At 40.9% G+C, this 22,493-nt stretch overlaps 1 protein-coding gene across 2 annotated transcripts in view; it reads left to right on the plus strand.

Moving 5' to 3' along the window:
• The first annotated feature begins 812 nt into the window (after positions 1 to 812).
• RAPGEF4 (Rap guanine nucleotide exchange factor 4) overlaps positions 813 to 22,493 on the plus strand; it is a 278,213-nt gene continuing 256,532 nt past the window's right edge. For both annotated transcript variants that reach the window (XM_024561474.3, XM_024561475.3), the window contains exon 1: positions 813 to 1,001. In XM_024561474.3, the coding sequence (XP_024417242.2) occupies positions 937 to 1,001 (65 nt within the window). In that variant the 5' untranslated portion in view covers positions 813 to 936. The remainder of the gene's footprint in view (positions 1,002 to 22,493) is intronic.

Raw genomic sequence — 22,493 nt, forward strand, 5'->3', positions numbered from 1 at the left:
CAGCCAAGGAAAGCACCCCACCTGTGCCAACCGTTCAGGTTGACACCCCGAGAGCCTTGGGATCCTGGGCCCCCACGCCTGAGCCTCAGTTCTGCTTGTGGCCACACTGCTGTCCCTGCTTTTGTGTTTCCCCTCATCATGCAGGTGATGAAAGCCTCAGCTGGTCGCAGGTTCAAGGTCCTAGACCAGTTTGTCATCCCCTCAGTCACCACTGGTCACCATTCTGGCCCACTGGCCTCCCTCCCAGCTTCGAGCCACGACTGCGATGCCTGTCCCTGCCATCCCAGCCCTTCCTCCCGGTTCAGGGGAAACCGTCCCCTGCACTCCACACTCAGGGACAGCTGTGGGTGTTCCCCTCCCAAGCCATAAGAGCCCTCCCCTCCATTCCTTTTATAAGGGGAATAAGAAAGGTGAGCAAGAAACCGCCAGCAAGTTTTGACAAGCTGCTGAGGAAGTCTCATGGGTTTCTAAGGAAACGGAGAGGCAGCAGCCATTTTAGTGGCATTTGCCATATGGAAAATATAGAGAGACTGACCCCCCGCCCCCCACTCTTGGCATGTTCTCTCCCTTCCTGTTTCAGAGGCCCTGAGGTGCGGGGTGGGGCCCAGGTTTCCCTGAGATGCAGCGGCCACCTGTCGCAGGTGGCGTGCCACTCAGGGTCGCCACCCCGCGCCCACCCCGCAGCACGCGGGCGCACGCGGGGCTCCCCACCCCCGGGCGCCGCAGTGCAGCGCGGAGGGCGGGCGGCACGGGCCCTCCCCGTCCCTGCGTCCCGCCCCGCAGGTCCCCTCCCTCCCACCACTCGGCAGGCAGGCCTAGAGCGGCTGTCACAGCCGCACTGGTGGCGAGGCGGGCTGGGTGGCGCGTCCACACACGAGGGAGGCAGAGTGAGCGCGGGAGGTCGCTGCAGCCAGGGGCTCCGCGCCGCTGCCCAACATGGTCGCTGCGCACGCTGCCCATTCTTCCTCCTCCGCCGAATGGATCGCCTGCCTGGATAAAAGGTAGCTCGGGAAGGGCGTCCATTGGCCGGGGCTCTGCCCTGCTGCCCCTGCCCGAGACCGTCGCGGGGACAGCCACCCAGAGCCTCAGCCCCATACCTGGGCTCAGCCTGCCTAGCGGCAGGAGGAGGGTCCAGGGGCGGGGGAGGGGCTGAGGGGCCTCAGCCAGGATGCATGGGGACGCAGACCCCTGCTTCTGGTGGGGAGCTGCCTGCACGAGATTGTTATGTGAGGCAGAGAAGATGCAGTGCAGTGTGGAGGTAGGTGGTGGTGGTGGTGGGGGGAGAGCAGTAGCCTCTCCAGCCCCCCCACCCCCGCGCCCCCCACTCTCTCCTCGCCCCTTCCCCCTCAGACTCCAGGCTCCGCTCCCGGTTGGGCGGGTTATTTTCTCTGGGCATCACCGGAGAGATGAATATATAGTCTTATCTTCTTCCAGCTGTTCAGGTCACTTCCTAGTATAATTTAAGTTTTAAGGAGAGGGTTGGGGGATAGGCAGGTGCAGAGAAACATTCTTTTTGTTGTTCCTGAAAGCAAAGTGTGAGGGACTCAGTGGAGCTGTCCTCTACCTTCGAGCCTGTGCCCCTGCAGTCGCTTGCTCAAGGTCTGTGTTAGGAAGGTCACGCCGGAGGTGCTTTCATCTCAGTACTTGCTTCTCGGGGTAAAGACGTTACTGTAAAAAAATTAAAACCATAAATCACTGAACTCCCGCCGACGGCTCTGTGTAAGGAGTCGTGAGTAACAGTGGACTGCAATTGTTTCCAGGCTCGAACGGCATCATTTTCTGTTTGCCCAGGTTGTGGGTTTGGCAGTAAACATGACTCAGTATATTAGCAGTTATAGTTTATTGTTACCTTGGTTAAAAAGTGATGCATCTGAACTTTTAAAAACTGAGCAAGAATCTGGCAGAGTGACAGCCTCTGCATTTCTGAGTTTGATGCAGCAGGGCAATGATTCATGTCTTGCAGTTATCTGCATGTATCTCTGTTTGCATTTGTGTGATATATTTTGCTCTCTGCCATATTGGTATTTTTATGATTAGTAGATTTGTGACCAGATCAGACTTGAAAATCTTAGTGTGACATGCTCTGTGTACTTCACTATGATAGGCCTTTGTTGAAAAAAAAAAACTAAGTGATTTGAGAAAAGCTAAATGTGGCTCATAACTTAATATACTGAAAATAATCTTTACTTTGAATTACCACACAGTAGCCCGATTTCTTTTTTTTTTTTTTTTGCTCAGGCAGTGCCCTATTTATGTATGAAATGATATGTACTAATATTAGAGGAGTTACATGCAATAAATAGTAAGAGAATTGAAGTGATGGTTAAATCATAGAGAATTATAAATAGAGGAAGCAAGAGCATTTTTAAGGGAAGAGCTTGCTAATATGATTAGTAATCTACATTTAATAGTTTAGGAAAGATGAATTATAAAAGAAGAGAAAATCAAGCCTGTTGTACTTAGCCTATAAATAGTAGTACTTCCTCATGAGTGAATTTTTTAGATAATAGACTATGTATTTCTATTTGCAGAAATGCATGGCGGGCCATTTTTTGAATAGTCAGTAATTCACTGGAAACTCTTCAGTCAATAAGTGCTCATGGGAAAATCATGGAGCAATAATAACACAAGTGGGCATATTTGACTCTGTCTTTTCATAATGTGTATCTGCCTAAATGATTCTGTTTAGAGTGGAGTTTTAGAACATACTGCCACAGTATGATATCACCATTCATAACGGGGAAAAGGTCCACCGGGGGAAGAGAAACTCAGCCCTTCACAAATACTGAGCCTAGCATTTGCACAGTATAGGAGAATGGACAGACCCATAAGTTAAGGCTTTTAGGCCCAGAGCTATCACCAGCTCTGATCTTGGACATGTCACTGTTATTCACTGGACTGTCAGAAAAATGAGGATAGAACTGTCTGTCTTACTAAGGATTAGTGGGTCAAATGGAAAAGAATGGGGAAAGTTCTTTGAAAACTGTTGGGTGCCATGTAAGTATTGGTGTTGAGAACCTTGCATTTTCGGCAGCATTGATGGTGGAATTCCTTTGAAGAATGGTTTAGGACTGGTAATCTAACTGCCAGAGGGCCTTATTCTGAAGTTGCTGTTTTACTTAGAGTGCCTGTTAATTTTTTAGGGGAGAAGGAATTTAAGGCTGCTGATGGAAGTGGTCTGGGAAAGTCCACTGAAATCACTCCTTAGTGGCACACCGCCCTGAACATTTCTGAAAATGCAGTCTTGATACCCTATTCCAGGCACTGTGTTGGGCATTGTGGATGCAAAAGAAAAAAAAGAAGAGGAAGAAAAAAGTTGCACATTCACTTGTGTGGGGGAGGGGTGGGTCAGGGTCAGGCAGCTACATAAAAAGCTAACCACAATGCAATGATAAGTGCTTTAATAGAGATGTATGGAGTGCTTTGGGAATGCAGAGGAGAGGTGACAGCTGTGCGAGAGATGCCTCCCCCAGGTTCCTGCCTGGACCGTGGAGGCTGAGCAGAATTCTTTCAGGCAGAGAATTCAGGAAGGGCATGCCTGGCAGAGAAAGCAATGTAAACAAAGGTACACAGGAATGGCATCTAAATATGCTGGCAATGTCTTCCCAACTACCAGTTCTTCTTGTGACCAAATCTAGTGTATAGGAATACATGCTCTATTTTTCTGAAACTTTTGATTATGTGCATTTTTAGGTATACACACACAAAGAAGAGGGAATGGCTCATTGACCTCCTCTGCACTAATTGGGGTGTGACGTAGGACCTGTTCCATAGCTGGGAAAAGTAGTTGGGATGTATGCACCCTGCGAGCGGTAACTGCCGGGGACCGCTAGAAGAAGAGGGCCCCGGAGTTGGAAATGGAAAGGGAGTTGAGTAGAAGGTCTGCAGGAGTAAAGAAGTATGCAATGCAAGTTGAAACACACAAAGCTAGGAAAATAAAGCCTTAGAAATATTCATTGGGCATGCCTAGAAAGTTATCACAGGTAAGACAATACTATATAAGCTCACACGTGGGAGAAGAGGTTGAAGAAAGAAAATCCAAAGTTTCTTATGTATCAAGCCTCCAATTTCTTGGGCCGTGGTGGGGTTGAGGAGATGAGAGTATACAAATACTAATCTTAAAATCAGAAAGGTGTTGAAAAATTGGATGGAAAAAAAGACATTGGAAAAACTCTCAGCAGAGACTTTGTTAAAGCAAAACTAACATACATCTCATAAATCTTACAATTTTTTCCTGAGCAGGGATGCTAACAAGAAAGGTATTACATAGTAGCCACTATTTGGGATTTAAAATATGTAACATGTCTTCTTCTTCTTTTTTTTTTTTTTACTGTGCTGACCATTGTTTAATTTTAGTGAAAATATTTTTACCATAAGATTTTAGGTTTACCACCACTGAATTTAAGAACCATTTATAAGTCATAATTCTTCAGGTTGATAAGGGAGTGCTTGCCGCACATATTCATATATATATATATATATACACAGTGAATCATTGCTGGTTTTTATTCATGGCTGTTGATATTCATGGGAGCAGGAGTTGGCGAACTGTGCCTTATGGGTCAGATCTGGTGGTGTGTCTCCTGAGCTAAGAATACTTTTTACAGTTCCGAATGGTTGGAAATAAAACCAAAGAAGATTAATATCTCATGATCCCTAAAATTTATATGAAATTTCAATCTCAATGTCCCTAAGCAAAGTTTTAGTGGAACACAGCCACACTCATTTGGTTACATACTACCTATGGCTACTTTCGTGCTACAATGGCCTGGTTAAGTAGCTGCAACCGATGGAGACAGGCCTACAGAATTTAAAGCATTTACTTACATGGATCTTTGAAGAAAATGTTTGCCATCCCCTGTTATAGATGAAAGATCTAGTTAAGTGATTGGCAGAGAACCTACTGGAGGTGAAAGAAATTGTCTTTGTCTGGGTAGGAGTTCACAATATTTGGTTTCTTGTTCTTCAGTTAGAAGCATAGCTTGGAGGGAGGTCCTTAGCTGATTGGCTTATTTGAGGACCACTAGTGATCATGGGCCAAAGCAGGAAAAAAAGCTAACACAGTATAGATATGTGAAAAAGGTTGACATCTTTCAAAACAGCTGAGGAACTTTTAAATTTATTAATATTTCATTTAAAAGTGCCTCTAACGTAGTGTCACTGTATCTGACTTAATCCCCAAATAAATGTTGAGTTAGCTATTTTGATGTGATTGAATGAGAGAGAAATCAAGGAACAAATTTGTTTAAAACTGAAATGCTTTGTAGCAGGCATGGTGAGAGGATGACTCAAATATCAAAGAAGCATCACACACACAGGCCCCCCCTTGAGGAACAGAGAAGATCAAAGAAGCATGTGGAGCAGAAGGAAGACTGGGGAAGGCTGGTGTCTACCCAGGCAGGTCCCAAGGGATGACATTACCCTGGTGAGTTCTCAGGGTTCAGGGCTGGTCTTACAGTCTCTGAACTTTGACTTGTCAGCACATCAAGAATTAATACATTGTTCAGATACAGATACACAGGCACTAAACTCTCGGAGACTGTAAAAACCAGAAAGACAGTTCATGAACTTGGAAATAACATCAGAGAAGTGAACACCCATATTTTGGCTAATGTATGCCTTCTCTAGGCAAGCCTTATGGGAAACCCAATTATCGTGAGAGGTCGATGCTGTGCATTTACAATGAGACGCAAAGCTGCCAGATCAGGATGCTTACAACTTGCCAGCTCATCCCCTTCTTAGAGTGGCAGAACCCAGGAATCGAAGTATCATCAGAACACAGTTCTGGGAGTACTTTAGGACAGTGTGGCTGCCACTTCTCCCAGTAGATGGCCGTCACATGCACTCCCATAGCATGCTTTGCCCCACACTGCAGTAACGTGTCAGACTCCATTGCAACTGCTGACTGACTTTTCTTGGTGCATCATTTGACGTCAGTCCCTGTATTTTATTCATCATTTTATCTCCAGCTGCATGCAGAGCCCTGACTGTAGGAGGTGCTTATGGGCTGAGGGCGAGATGGCCAAATGCATCCTTCTCCGCAGGGACAGAAGCATCAGCAACCTTGTAGGCAAATCCTTTCACTGGTGCCCTTTGCCTTGTACAGGGGTGGGACAGCGCCATGGATGCGTGCCCCTGCTGCTCTTTCTGTGTTTCCTTGGTGACGTGAACACTTTTGTCAGAATGACATTGTATAGCTCTAGTCTAATGTATCGTTAAAAATACTCTTATTATGGAAAATTTCAAAATGTAAAAAAACAAGAGATAACAGTATGATAATTCTGTTGCACCTTCCCTTCCCCTCTCCGACAGTCATCAGCTCACAGCCAGTCTTGTTTTATTTATATTCCATTCACTCCCACTACCCCCAGGATTATTTTGACACTAATCACAGCCATAGTATTATTTCATTTTTAAATTTTTCAGCGTGTATATCTAAAAAGTAAGGACTCTTTGTACATTGGGGTGCATAGGATCTTTTGAATTGGTGTTTCAGGATTCTTAGGGTGTAATCCCAGGTCGTCAAGGAACATATATAAAGGACATATGGACAAAGACAAGGGGGTGGGTAGGATTGAATGTAGGAGATGGGGGAGGGTAGGAAGGAAGAGAGTAATGGGAGGATACTGGGGACAACTGTAATTGAACAACAATAAGAAAAGAAAAAAAGTAAGGACTCTTTGTAAAGGAAACAACATCATTTTCACACATTAAAAAGTTGACATTAGTTTTCTAATATAATCAAATATCCAGTCAGTGTTCAGATTTCTCCATTTCTCTCATAAATTTTTCCTTCTGCAGTTTGTATCAGGATTGAAATAAGCTGTATCTTTAAGTTTAAAAAAAAATCTGGGTTCTCATCTCTCTCTTTTATCTTACAATAAATTTGTTGAAGAAACAGGTATTTTTTACGGTCTGAATTGTAATTACACCCCATGGTGACCTTTAATATGTCCCTTTGTCTCCTGTATTTTCTGTAAATTGATATTTGGATTTAGAGCTTGATCAGATTTAGATATGATTTTTTTTTTCTTTTTTGGCAAGAAGAATCCATAGAAGTATAGACTTCCGTCATGAGGTGTGTAACATCAAGTGATCTTTTTGCGATGTTTGCAATATTTTTACAGCTTAATGCTTGGTGACTATCTTCTCTGCACCTTCTTGTGGGGTATCTCACTGTAGCCCCAAATACATGGGTACACGTAACCTCTGTTTGAGGAATAGCTAGAGGAAGCACAACCTAATGTATAATCGGGGCTACATTCTGTGGTGCTGACTGTACCTGCTGTTGGAGTTTAGGAGTCTCGGCCAGAGCTGGACTCCCTCAGACCGGTGGCACATGGAAAACCGTGTGCCCATGTGCAGTGGGCACACCACATCCTCAGCCCTGCAGCCTGGGCCCCTGAACACAGCCACCATGGGGCTTGAAGATGTCTACAGAGGACACGTGGTGCTTGGCAAAGCAGACTCTGCCTCCTTGTCTTAGCTTGGGTTTCCTCACATGGACTTCTGGCTCGTCTAAGGAGGGCAGGGCTGGCAGATCCCTGTCAGTTCCAACATCCTATGAATTTAGCTGCTTATCCCAACCACAGGGCAGCTAGTTTTTGTTTAGTCGGATTTAAATCCATCTTCATGCATGGTGGACAGTAGCAGGGACGAGTGAGCTTCCCCTGCAGTACTTCAACTCACAGACAAGGGAGAGGAGAGACCGCCTTGGGGGTACTGAGAGACTGAGGAAAAAGAAAGGAGGATGGAAATATCTGGGCAGGAAGCGTGACACAGAGAGACCCGGTCAAACATAAGAAAGCAAACTGACTGGTTGGAGTGGAGGCACGTGGGTGTCAAATCAGCTTTGTTTTCAGGTCAGCCAGACCTGGATTCAAATTCTGTCATCTCTACCCTTAGCCATGTGGTCTTGGTGAAGTTATTAATTTTTCTGAACCTCTATTTCCAAATTGTCTAATGAAGCTCCAAAGATCTACTGTAATTGCTGTGTGTGGGGGCTAATGCAAGTGTAGCTGCATGATCTTCTCTAAGTTGAAAGTATAGTGTGGAAGTTAAGAATTTGGGAGCCAGACTGTATTGGTTCAAATTCTAGTTTTGATTTTACTAATGATGCAACTTTAGGCAGGTTATTCAGTTCTCATAGTTGCTTTGTAGATTCCTCAGGGTTTTTCATATAGACAGTCCTGTCTTGAATACTGGCAGTTTTGTTTGTTCTTTCAAATCTTTGTATTTTATTCTTTACTTTTCTGGCTTTATTGTGCTGGCTAGAATTTCCAGGACAAAGCTGAAAAAAAGGAGTGAGAATGGAAATTTGTTGAATAAGGAAACATTTTTTTCCTCTATTTTTTCTTTCCTTTCTTTTTTAAAAGAGCTGTGTAGTATTGATGTTATTTTTTTTTTAATGTTTTATAGGTGTCACCTGGCTAGGAGTTTTCTTTGTGGGGAGTTTTGATGACAAATTCAAGATAGATAACTACTCAGATTTTCTATGTCTTCTTGTGTCAGTTTTTACAAGTTGCCTTAAGGAGTTTGTCCACTTCATCTAAATTATCAGTTTTGTTGGCATGAATTGTTCATAGTATTCGCTATTACCCTGTTAATGTCTTTAGGATATGTAGTAATGTGCTTTATACACCATATTAGTAATTTGTGTTTGCTCTCTGTTTTCTTGATCAGTCTTGCTGGGAGCTTCTTAATATTTGAAAAGAACCAATTTCTCATTTTCATTTCTGATTTTCATTATTGTTTGAGATTTCATTGATTTCCACCCCCTTTTCCCTTTATTCTACTTACTTGGGGTTTAACTTCTTTTTTTTTTTTTTTGGCTTCTTCAAATGGAAATTTAGATGATTAATTTAAAATTTTCTCTTTTCTAATATGAGCATTATTGCTATGATTTCTCAGGGTCAGCACAAAGAAGGAAACACAGTTATTTCAGTGTTTACAAAAAAAACCAAAACCCTATTCTTTGCAAGAGAAGAACAATCAAGCCAATACTGGGACCTGTTAACCTACTTAACCTCGTGGAGAAAATCCTGTGCCATGTGATGAATAGGATCTCAGCAGTGAAATTTGCAATGGGCTTCATAGGACTCTAAACATATCTTGACAGCTTAATGCCAGAGGGACATTAAAGGAGCTAGGGGGCCAATATAATAGCTTTCTGATGTTTTAGGATATTTTAGAAATGAATGGATCATTTCTCTTTCAAGAAATCCTCCTTAAATGTTTTTTCCACATCTGAGCTGTTGATACTTATTAAAATTGGGCAACAAGGAGTTTGAAGTAATATTTCCCAGTAGATACCTGGAGTCCTGCTCTTCTGTATTGGTTAGATAAAGGTTAATATAACTTTGGACTGAACCTACTAGGGGAAAATTCCATGCTCATTTGATAGCCAAGCAACAATATATGACCTCATGGTGGTGTAGCCCTTCTCTGTGGGGGTGCGGGGGCAAGGGTTTCTTCTCAAGGGGTGATGATGGCACCACTGTGACAAACAGTGGCCAAGAGTCCACAGCTTATGCCACAGAGCATGGCCCCTAAAACTGTTACCATAGAAACCAGCAACTTGTGTTAATGGCACTGAAACAACATCAAAATGCCTATCTTTAAGTAATATGATTTTCTGAAAATCTTTTCATGGAATAAAATTGTAAAATGTGAGCATATCAAATGGTATGATATGTGCTATAGGGTTATTATAAATTGGTTAAAAGTTCCAGAACCTCTCTTTTATTTAATAAATGGGGAAATAATTTTAAAGGCCCCTAGAAATGGTTTGTTAGAGATGTTGAAAACAAATGCAAAGGACCTTTGATGGGAAGCAGACATTACTTGGAACTTAATAATTTGATTCTTGATATTGTTTGTGAAATTTCAATTCTGCTGAAATACCACGTGAAGGTACAAATGTCTTGCCTGGTATTCAGGCTTTGACAACTTTATCCTCTTAGTCATTGACTGGCTGCTTATTGAACATGTTGCAGAAAAGGGTTGAGTTCTTGAGTGTTATGTTTTCTTTATCGACTTTTTAAACAAACTTTTGGGATATAAGAAAGTTTTATCTTCAGTGTCCCTTGCCACTCACTCCTTTGTTGCTTCTATCCTGTCTCCTTCTCCCTGCCTCATACTCTTTTCCTCCTTCTGCAACCCAGATGTGTCGTGGGAAAAGGATCTGGTCTTAATCACCTACTTTCCTTCAGTTCATTCATTCAGAGCTTTTATACTCTGTTTTCCACGCGTTGGACGGGCTTGCTGGGGTGGGGACAGGTGAGTGAGAATCGTCAGGGCCCATGACCTCATGAATTTAAATAGTGATTGGGAAGACATAACGTTATTTCAGTCAGTCATTCAAAAAACTATGTATTGAGTAACTACTGTGTGTTGGATACTGCTCCAAGTGGTAAGGAATACAGTGGCAAACAAACCAGGAAAAGTTAGGTGGTAATAAACGCTAGGAGGCCAAAGGTAAGAAGATATAGAGTGATGGAGTAGGGGGACAGATCGATCTATGCTACCAGGTCCAATAGTGATAAGACCAATAAAGGAAAACAAAGCGGAGAAAAGGAGAAGAAAGCAAGGGGTGGTCTTATGTTAGAGAGGGCGGGCAGGTCTTTCTGCAGAAGTACCATTTGATCAAAGACCTTGAATGAACTGAGAGGCCACCTAGTATGAATTTAAATCGGTGTTATCCACGCTTTACTAAAGACAGATGAGCTTTTTAGGCAACAAGTGTTGGGCTAGTGCCTTCTGTGAGGACACACGCTGAGTAAATACGGTACCACTTTTTTTTTTTTTCATTTTTGTAACAAGGCCTATTGGAAGTAAGTTGAGGAAATAGACACAGGTAATTTCAGAAAATGCTTGAAAGGGATACATTTTGAAATTTTGATTTTGAAATTTTATTTTTAAAAGATATTTAAAATACTGTTTAGTTTGTCTTTACGGTAATTTTTGAGGAGGAGGAAAGCTACCCTTAGAGAACTTTTGAGTGCCATCCAGATTAGGAAAAGTACTATTATTTAAATGAGGTTCTAAAGATACTGAGTGTGTGCCTTTGACTATGGATGCTGATGGCTGACTGCTGGTGGTACCAATGTCTCCATCCTACTGATGGACTTTGGGTTTGTATTTAGCCAGTTTAGTTTCATCAGTGATGAGTTTGGCACCCATGCAGGTCAGTGTTTTCTAAGACCGACCTTCAAACAAATGTACCAGAGCAACAAAATGGTCCAGGACACCTAGAAGCTCTGGCAATTTCTCATTTGGAGGATTTGTTCGTTATCTTAAACAACTTTTCTATCATTATTTCACCATCTGCCTTTTGATAATGTTTTTATATTGAATACTTATCATATTCTCTTCATCAACTAATTAAATGCTATGGCAGCATGATTATAAATTTTTTTATGTTAAACATTGAAAACAATTTGAGAACAGTAAGTCTTTGTGGTAATGTTCAGGTACCATGCATGCAGCAGACTCATTGTAAATATTCCCTGGTGGTACCTAAAGATCTGATTTGTAGAGTAAAGGCTATTATAACCAGTAACCAGGTTTTACTTTGTATTTACTAAAAGGCATTTAAATGCTTAGACCAGGAGACCCTGTTTAATTATCCAGATAATCAGAGCATAGACAGGGGAGCCCTCTATTGATACAGGAAATACCAACAGGACCATATATTTAAGAAGGCGGCGTTAGCTCGGCAGCAGATCTCCGAAGCACGGCCAAACTTGGACGCTAACTGGTTGGATGGGAACACAATTTTACTGTGCTCTGTCCTCTCCCGGTGCTGTCATTGTGCATTAGCAGCTTGTGACTGCACCTTATCTTCTCCTCAATTGAATTTTAAATTGTTTCTTTTGCTTTGCTTGCCTTTTTAGCACGTCATTGGATATTTATCTGAACAATTTTAGAGGTTCATTTTTGAATTCAACATTCAACAGATTATGGATAGCAAACTAAAGCTCATTTTTAAAAAGACTTTTGCATTTAGATGATTAATATTTTTTGTCTTTACCATTAGAAGTCCTAACCCTAAATATCCAAATTGCCAAATGAGCAATGAAACTTCTCAGAGGAGCTTACAGAAATAAAAAGTGGACCTTACTTAAGCACGTTATTATTTTGGGTTATCTGAAAGAGAATTATTAAAGGAGTCAAATTGCAAAATGGAAATAGTTAAAAAATATGTATATTTTATTCATCATTTTTAGGGGAAGAGTATAGATTTTAGGGAGAAGGGAGAATGAACAATAAAAAATTAAAACAATAGAATGGAATGATTTTTAAAAGGTTGAAAAATTATGTAAAAGAGAACTTCTTTCCATTTTAGTTGCTCTAACCTTGGTTTTCTTTTATTGATTTTTCTTTAATTTATCACCTACTATTGATTTTTATCTGCCTGTTAAGAGTTTTGAAGTTCAAATTCTGCCACATAAGAATGGCTCTACAAATAGAATAGCATTTGAATGTATTTCTTTTGAATCTGGACAAGCAACCCAGGCATAAAATTGATTTTATGTGCTGAAATCTACTTATTTCTATAGTTACATAGCAGCAACTTTATTGATGGGAGTATTATCTCATAGGATTTATATTGGAGGAATTAAATTTTTTTAAAAAATGAAAAATGAGTAATGAAGGCAATTGTAGGAGAAAAGGAAAACATTTTTAGAAAAAGCCCACTGATGTTTAGGTGCTAAAACAGTAATAAGACACAGCAGCAAGACTCTTTGGCATGACACATGACGTGTTGCCACCGCCCTGTCCCTTCCTCTTCCCTGGGTTTGTGAGCGCTGTGCCAGCTTGCCGCTGAGAGCTGACGACATGCACACGCCCCCTGCTTCTTTCCGAGAGTGTTTCGAGTTGACAGGTATTGCGTGTCTTTCTCCTTCCCAGGAGAATGTGACAGGCGCTTGTGAAAGGTAATGGACTATGATTTAAATTTTGTTGATTAACAAAATCAACAAATTTAACCTATGATTAAATTATAGGTTATTAAAATTCTTTGTAAATATAATTTTATTGGCTGAAATCATATGGATCATATGGCTTAAGTTTTTCCTTCTTGTTGGACCACTAAGACATTTAAAAATGATTGTTGCTTTTATCAATACTGCTATTGACTTATGTGTGTGTATATATATATTATTTTTAGACTACTTCCTTAGGATAGAGATATTCATTGAACTAAAATTAATGTGTGAAGAGATTTAAGATTTTGACACATATCTTGAAATAAGTTTTTTTAAATATATTTTATTGATTATGCTATTAGTTGTCCCAATTTTCCACCTTTGCCCTCCTCCACCTGGTACCCCATATTCCCTCTGGCAATCCCCTCTTTAGTTCATGTCTGTGGGTCCTGCATATAAGTTCTTTGGCTACTCCATTTCCTATACTGTTCTCGACATCCCCCTGTCTATTCTGTACTACCGATTTGTACTTCTTAATCCCTGCGTGTTTGCCCCTACTCTCCTGCTTCCCCCACCCAGCTGATAGCCCTCCAAATGATCACAGACATCTATGATTCTGTTTCTTTTCTGCTTGTTTGCTTGGTTTGATTTTAGATTCAGTTGTGAATTTATTGCCATTTTTATGTTCATAGTTTTGATTTTCTTCTTCTTTTAAATAAGTCCCTTTAACATTTTATATAATAATGGCTTGGCGATGATTAAGTCCTTTAGCTTAACCTTGTCTGGGATGTACTTATCTGCCCTTCCATTCTAAATGATAGCTTTGCTGGATAGAGTAACCTAGGGTCTAAGTCCTTGCTTTGTATCACTTTGAATGTTTATTGCCAGTCCCATCTAGCCTGAAGATTTTCTTTAGAGAAATCAGCTCACAGTCTTAGGAAACTCCCGTGCAAGTAACTAACTGCTTTTCTCTTGCTACTTTTAAGATTCTCTCTCTTTATCCTTAACCTTTGGCATTTTAATTATGATGTGTCTTGGTGTGGTCCTTTTTGGGTCCACCTTGTTTGGGACTCTCTGTGTTTCCTGGACTTTCATGTCTATTTCCTTCCCTAAATTAGGGAAGTTTTCTTTCACTATTTTTTCAAATATATTTCCAATTTCTTGCTCTTTCTCTTCTCCTTCCAGTACTCCTATGATTTGAATGTTGGTACTTTTGAAGTTGTCCCAGAGGCTCCTTACACTATTCTCAGCTTTTTGGATTCTTTTTTCTTCTTGCTGTCTGATTGAATGTTTTTCTTCCTTATGTTCCAAATCATTGATTTTATTCTTGGCTCCATCCACTCCACTTTTGATTCCCTGTGAATTTTTTTTTTAATTTCACTTAGTGAAAATTTCATTTCTGCCTGGGTCTTTGCTATTGAAATACTCAGTGAGTTCCCTGAGCATCCTAATAACCAGTGTTTTGAACTCTGCATTGGATAGATTGCTTATCTCCATTTTGTTTAGTTCTTTTTTTGGCATTTTGTTCTGTTCTTTCATTTGGGCCATATTTCTTTGTCTCCTTATTTTGGCAGCCTCCCTGCGTTTGTTTCTATGTACTAGGTACAGCTGCTTTGACTCTCTGTCTTAGTAATGTGGTGTAATGCAGAAAAGTGCACCTGTACGTTGGATGGGGCAGAGCCTTAGTTAATTGCCATAGTGGGTAACCCATGTGAATCAGGTTGATGGAGTCTCAAATATAGTGTTGCACTCAGTGGCTCTGTGTCGGGGGTGGGTGGCGCTCAGAAAAGGGACAATGGCTGCTGCCTGGCCTCTGGAGTTTTGTCTGGGAGGAAGCTGTCCCCCAGCACTTGCCCTGATGCAAGACAATTCAGTTTCTCCCCGTATGCCACTGGTGCCCTTCCAGCTGCTGCCCCAGTGTAAGAGCCCAGAGGGAGTGAGTCCGCGTAAGTCCTAAGTCCATTGTGGACCCTTAAGAGGAGACTCCTGAGAATCCCTCAGTTTCTTTGGTCACCCCAACCCCCAATAATTTTTGTAGCCAGAAATTATAGGGCCTTATCTCCCTGGCACTGGAACCCTGGGTTGGATGGTCTGGTGTGGGGCTGGGATCCCTTGCTCCTGTGGTATCCCTCCCAATTTTTATCCACCACACTTGGGTGTGGGACCATCTGTTTCACACCTCCGTGTTTCCGTGCTTCCTTGCCTTCACCCCTCCTACCCGTATGGATGTATGTGACTTCTTTAATTCCTTGGTTGTTGGACTTCCATGAAGTTTGATTTTCTGACAATTCTGGATGCTAGATTTTTTTTTGTAATTTACTTGCAATTTTTGCTGTGGTTGTGTGAGGAGGTGAGCTGTATTTACCTTTGCCTCCATCTTGACATTTCTTGAAGTAACTTTTCATCAGGATAGTAAGGTAGCTGCTATTATTTATGTTTTACAAATCAGCAAACTGAGGTTTGGAAAAGTTAAATTGTTTGGTTAGTGTCATACAGCTATTAAGTGCCAGGGACCAACATGGGTTGAAAAGCCATTCCCTTTTCTCTGTAACAGTGTTTCAAGTATATTCTTTGGAATATAAATAGATAGTGCAAGGCAAAAGAAAAAAGAAAAAAAAAGCTCACGATAAAAACTTTGGGAAATGTCAAGTTAAAATTAAGTAAGATTTTTTTCAAAAATACTCAGAGCCCTGGACATTACCATAAAGATGATCTGTGGCTGCAGAATGCCAGAGACCTGTGTGTTCCAGCCCCTTCCTGCAGCCCTCCACTCTCTCACTTCACTCTACCTTACCTGCCTGAATGCTCTTTGGATACCTGAGTGGGGTTGTCAGGGTGGCATTCTCCTCTAACACTCACATCAGCATTGCTCTTCCCATTCTGAGTGAGCTTCCAGGGGCCATGTAAGGAGCCATTGTTAACCCATTTGATTTAGCCAGATATTCCTAGTTGATTGTGTCTAGTCTCTCTCTCTCTCTCTAGTCTCTTTGGGTTGACATTGCTTCCCTGAGCCCTGTCCTGTACCTCTCTCAGAGGCCAATCTCTTCAATAAGACAAGCAGGACAGACCACCTTGGCCCACACCTGGAGGCAGACACAGACGGGGAGGGAGGGCGTTACTTTGTACTTCTCTATTTTGCATCTGTTTCTTCAGAGCTTTACATTCATAAACTTCCTAACCATTGATACAGTAATTGGGGCTAATGTACTAAAGAGTTTAATGTGCTATCCCTTGTGGAAATGTTTGTGTTTTAATAAAGGATTTCTAGAGATGTCAAAGCCTTAACCCAAAGAAAATCAAGATGAAACTCACACAGTGAGAATATCTGCCTAGTGGCTCTTTTGAGTCATGTGGTCCAGATGTATGCCTTCTAACCAAGCTCTCATCCTACCACACCTACCCAGGACATACTGTCTCCCAAGCATTTTGGCCAATTAAAGATTTTTTGTACATGGTTTTGAAATTATAAAAACCTCAAGTTACCCAGAGTGCTGAAAACCTGCTGAAATCTTAAAGCTGATCAGGCTTCTCTGTTTTAGAACGTAAGATTAATTTCTGGATACACAGCAAACAGCTGAGAGCCAAACAGTATAGTTATTTACAGTGAGTTTTTAGTTATCCAGCACCATAGAGAAGTTAATTTTACACAAATTTATCACAAGTAATCTTCTAAACTTGGCATAATTTAATAATTCTATAGAAATTGTACTTTAATAGTATTTATAAGTAGCGTTGAATATGACTGCTTTTCTAAAGCATACTGAGTATCATTTTTCTTGTATTTGATGCTTGAGGCCCAGTGTACTCAACATAAACTAGTATCCTGTGTTATAATATGGCAATTTTGAAGTATATGGACTATGTTTCAACACCAAATGCCCCCGTGTTTTTTATAGTGTAAGTTCTGCCTGCTTTTGTTTTGTTTGACTCTTCCAACTACTCAGAAGCTGTTGCTCCTTGCTTGCTTGCTAGGTGTCTGTCCTGCCTCCAGCTATGTGTATAATGTGAGTGCATGAACTTTGCCCCTGAGGATTTCTCTTCTGAGGAAAGTACTGTATTTTGCTGTGCATAATACACTCCCGTGTGCACACACCTACATTTTGTGCATTATACATGGGATTATTATGCCCATTATTAGGCCCGTGGTATGTAATCATTATACCCATGTATACTGAGCATCCTTATTTTCCCTCAAAAATTTGGGCAAAAAAGTGTGCATTATTTATGGCAAAATACAGTAGATGATTTTCAGAATTTTAGTATTTAAAGGCCTTCAATTTGGTTATAAAAAGCCCTTTAAATTTATTTGCTACATAATTTCACTTCTATGATATTTTTTCTTAATAACTGAAATTTCAAGATAAATACCTTCAGAATAATTGAGGCATTACTGTTAGATTAATTCTTTTATGCAACAAACATTTACTGAATGCTTAGGAACACTTTCTGGTGGTTAGGATTCTTCAGTGAGAAAAACAGAAGATTCCTGTTTTCTTAGAGCTTACATTTTGACAGAGGAAATACATAAAAGACAACAGACATAAAAAATAAATTAGTTACATCTTATGCTTGAAAGTAGTATGTGCTGTGGGAAAAAAAAACAACTCAAACAAGTAGAACTCAGTGATAAAAAGTGCAGGAAGGAGTGGTGAAAACTGTGACATAGGTCAGTCAGAATATGGGTCACTGGGAAAGTGATTTAAGCGAAGAGGTGAGGGAGTTAACCAAGTATATGTTCTTGATAAGAATATCCTGGCGATGGGAAGGAACCACCAGTGCAAAGGCCCTGGGGTTAGTGCATATATGGATCACTCAAGGAATAGTAATGAGGCTATTGTCACTAGGGTAAAGTGACCAAGAGAAACATTAGGAGAAGACAGAAAATGAGGACAGATTGTGCAGGGACTAGACAGCTATTATAAAAGCCTTGCCTTTTACTCTCTGTGAAGTAGGGAGTCACGGAAGGGTTTTGAGCAGAGAAGTGGTATAATCTGACTTATATTTTTACAATGTTGCTATGATAGCATTGTTGAGAAGATACTGTGAGGAGAGGGTAATGGTGGGGAAGGGGAGACCTATTAGGAAGCTATTACAGTAGCCCAAGTAAAAGATAATGGTGGCTTGGATCAGAGTGACAGCAGTGGAGATGGTGAGAAGGAGTAGAATACATTTGGGAGGTAGACCCAAACTGAATGAATTGCATGTGGGAATATGTGAGAAACAGGAGTCAAGGATAATTATAAGGCTTTGGGGCCTGGGCAACTGGAAAGATCACGACGTTATTTGTTATGGTGGGGAAGGCTAGAGATAGGGAATGAGAAGTTCAATTTTGGACATCTTGAGTTTGAGATGTCTATTTCAAATCTATTTGGAAGTGTTGAGTAGGAAATTGGATATGTGAATCTGGAGTTTGGAAGAGCAGTCTGAGCTGAAGGTATAATTTGGGGAATCATTAATACACAGATGGTACTTAAAGCTGTGAGATTGGAGAGCATCAAGGAAATGAGTGTTAAAGAGGACCAAGGGTTAAGCCCTGCCATCCTCCAACAAGAGTTCAGGGGCAGGGGGATAACCAGCAAAAGCAGCTGTGTAGGAGTGACACAGTGAGGTAAAGGAAATAGGGAATGTGGAACGTGTCTTGAAAGGCAAGTGAAGATTTTTCTAAATATTCAGATAGATCATATCATGTTGATGAAACACTGGGGAGAAGAAAGACCACAGTCTGGGTTTGCATTTGAAGTTCATATCTTACCGATCACACTGCTAATAGGTCTACTTCTCAAGCATACTTGGCGGTTGGGTGGGTTGCAGACTCCGTGCTAGATCTTGGAATGTTGTTATGAGGAAGATGGTAAAACTGGACACAAAAATAAGATTTCCCCCCACACATGGCACAGGGCAAATACATAACCTGTGGCTTCAACTAGAATGTGATCATGAGATCATCCACCAAAAAATGTGGGTACATGGGAAAGTCCAGGTACAGAAGGATGAAAGATTAAGGTATACAGGTACAGAGGACAAGAGATAGGATAGCACGAATACACTTATGAAAACATAGGGTGTTATTTCTCTGTAACAGATGGAGAAAAGAACAGGGAGTCAATATCCCCGTGATAAGTACTGAACAGCAAGGAAGCAAACTATCACAGCTGAGGCATGTGGACTGCTGTGAAACTCAGAAGTGATATTATCAATAAAGCCAGGGTTGGCAAGCGATTAACAAATAAACAACATATGGCTCATTGGTTGCCATGTCCCTGGAAACATCTCTCAGGAAATAGTGTGTCTCTGTAAATGAGTTTCTGGTTGGTGCACATTTGCTTTTGATACATATAGCAGTTGTGAAATTGTAACTAGCCAGTTTATGTAAGGAAAAATGCTGCTAAAAGGACAACTATGGAGTTCTATTTATGGATGAATGGACTTAATTCTCCCTATTTCTCCCACTAAATACAACTGTAAAGCCTGGGCATTCTACATAAAACAACAGAAAAAGACTCTGAAAGGTGGAGAGAAGGCAGACTGGCTTGGGACTTCTCTCTCTTAAGAGTGATATAGTGGTGAGTTCCCTGTGAGATTTTTTTCCCTAGATACCCTAGATTGGATGCTGGAAAAAGCCTGTTCTCTTGAGAACAAGCAAAGGGACAGCCTAGTAAGATGAAAAAAAAATTAGATAATAACTACTGTGCTTTAACCAAACACTACAGAAAACACTGCCAGTTCACTTCTATCTCCACGAGTGAAGGCCAAGTGCGGAGCCTAAACTTTTCCCCTTGCCTGAGTAATGAAGCAGCCCTTTTGAGCCAGACTTTCCACTAATAATGAAGCAGCCCTTTTCACCTAGATTTTAAAGTAGCCATCATAATGCTTCAATGAGCAATTATGAACATACTTGAAACAATGAAAAAATAGAATGTCTAAGCAAAAAATAGAAGTCCTTGGCAAAGAAATACAAGAAATAAGAACCAAAGGGGAGTTTTAGAATTGAAAAATTAAATAACTGAAATTAAAATCTGAATGGATGGCTGGACAACAGAATGATTCAAACAGAGGAAAGAATCACTGACCTTGAAGATAAAACAATAGAAACTACCCTGTTTGAACAACAGAGAAAATAGACTGAAAAAAGGAACCAAGACTTAGGGGCATGTGGAACTATAGCAAAAGATCTAACACTGTAGTCCTGAAAGGGGAGGAGAGAGAGAGTGATGTAGAAAAAGTACTAGAATAAATAATGCCTGAAAAGTGACCAAATTTGGCAAAAGAAATAAACCTACAGATTCAAGAAGGTGAATCTCAAACAGGATAAACCTGAAGAAATCCATGCCACAATAATCAAACTTCTGAAAATTGAAGACAAATAAAAAACACTTACATGCAGCAAGAGAGAAATGATACCTTACCTATGGGGGAAAAACAATTAGAATGACAATGGATTTTCATTAGAAATCATGGAGCCCAGAGTTAAGTGGAACATTTTTCCAGTACTGAATGAAAAGAACTGTCAACCTAGAATTCTGTACTCAGTAAAAGTAGCCTTTAGGGATGAAGATGGAAATGGAAGAAAGGAAAACAAAGAGGATTTGTCATCAGCTGAGTTACTCTTAAAAAAAATGGCTAAAGGAAGCTGAGAAAAGAAGGAATCTTAGAATATCAGGAAGGAAGAAGGAATAATGGAAAAATAGTAAAAATAAGAGGCACAGGAAAGGAAGAAGATTGAATTAAAACTGTATAACCTAAAACACAGAAATGCACAAGGAGATCAGTGGATACGAGGATGATAACTCTCAGTGGAAGTGCCCTCCTGCTTCCATTGTCTTTACAAAATACACTGCTTCCTCCTATGCACCAGAATCCCATCCTTTAAAGATGCCACCTCAAAATGCTCTTGAACTACCCACTTGGGGTACAAGAGTGATATTCAATGATGAGTGCATACAGCCTCTTCTGGTTCCTTTCTTATATCCAGCAATTCTCCTTTTGCAGCAATTCAGCCAGATTGTGAGAAGGGCCACACCTTTATCATTGTGAACTACACTCTTTATAAGGTCCCAAAAGTGCTCTTAAAAAGTTCTTTGGTCAAGGGGTATCCCTTCCACTAAACCCTCATTCTCACTTTTCCATTTCAGTTGGTAATTATTAATTATTATTAATTACTGCAGATTTTTGGAATCCTAGAGGCTGAATTTGTCTGTATAAAGAAGCCTTTCCTCTGGGACTGGTGCTCCACGTGTCCACCATCAGCAACAGAGGACAAAAAAGAAGAGGTGGCCAACAATGGACACTCCCAGCTGTTAACAACTCCATCTCCCCTGGCTTCAGGTTCCCCGTATCTCTACCTTGCATTTTGACCCCATCACTGTCTAACACAAGGTCATATAGCTAAGGAATCACATGACGTAAATTGGGGAGTGGACAACTTTGCATGTGCAACTGTCTTAGTCGCTGTGCAGACAGAGAATGGAGAAGTGGACCAATGACAAAACACAGCTCTTAGCCCTGGGAGTCCTCTGCTCTGAATGGTGTGGGATACACAGTGAGGTGGCCATGGAGGCCCGTGTGCTATTATGAGAGTTGAGTGGTAAATGTCAGAATTGCCTCCTAGTTATTAAAGAAGGAAATACTTTCACTTATTTTTCTGAAACCGATATCCCCCAAATCAGAGCTTGGTATGGTTGCATGGATGGCAAGGTAAACCTTGATCTAACAGAATGAGTCAATCAGTTGAAGAGATCCTGGAAGAAAATGAAGGCCTCAAATCCCAGAATCTCACTTTTTCCCCATAACTTTTTCAATGGTGCACACCCCCTGCTGCACCATCATCTCACCATGCAAACCATTTTCCTTGTCTTACGTCACACAGGAGCATTTGTGTGATGCATATTAATCCAATAACCGTACACCAGGCAGTGTGCTACGTGTGACCCTGAGGCTGGGGCTCGTTCCTGGAAAGGGAACAGAGAGCCTGACATAATAAAGGTACCCGGGACACAGACACCGACCGAGTCAGAGGAGTGTTTGATGTATTTTTATATGAGCTGGGAAGGACCAGGTCAGGTTATGAGAAGACACTTAGGAGTTTGAGAGGCCAGATCAGATTCCCCGCGAAGGAAGTAAACAGAAGCAGGGCAGGTGAGAGAAGAGCAGAGGGTCATATGTATTCTCTACGTTTGCTTATTGTGTCATCCAGTTGATGAATTCCCTGCTTTTGGGAAGCCCCCATTTATCCAGGAATACATAAATTGTGAATTGATTATTTTGACTCAGTGATATATGGATTAGGAAAAAGTGACCCATAAATTTCTGTGACTGGATAATACAAGCACATCCTTAGAAGGAATTTATTATAAATAATGTTGACTTTTCCACTTTTATGTACGGAAAATATTGTTTAGTCTGTCCCTTTTAAAAAACCTTTGTATAGTGGTATATGCTATAAAATTTTAAATGTATACATACTCATATTTCCTTTTTTCATAGTTTTTGGTCATGCTAAGAAACAGTACACTAATTAATGGAAATACCACTCAACTTATAAAAAATAGTACTACCATTTCATGA

Source organism: Desmodus rotundus, chromosome 2, assembly GCF_022682495.2.
Source record: "Desmodus rotundus isolate HL8 chromosome 2, HLdesRot8A.1, whole genome shotgun sequence".
In the NCBI taxonomy this organism is placed as follows: Eukaryota; Metazoa; Chordata; class Mammalia; order Chiroptera; family Phyllostomidae; genus Desmodus; species Desmodus rotundus.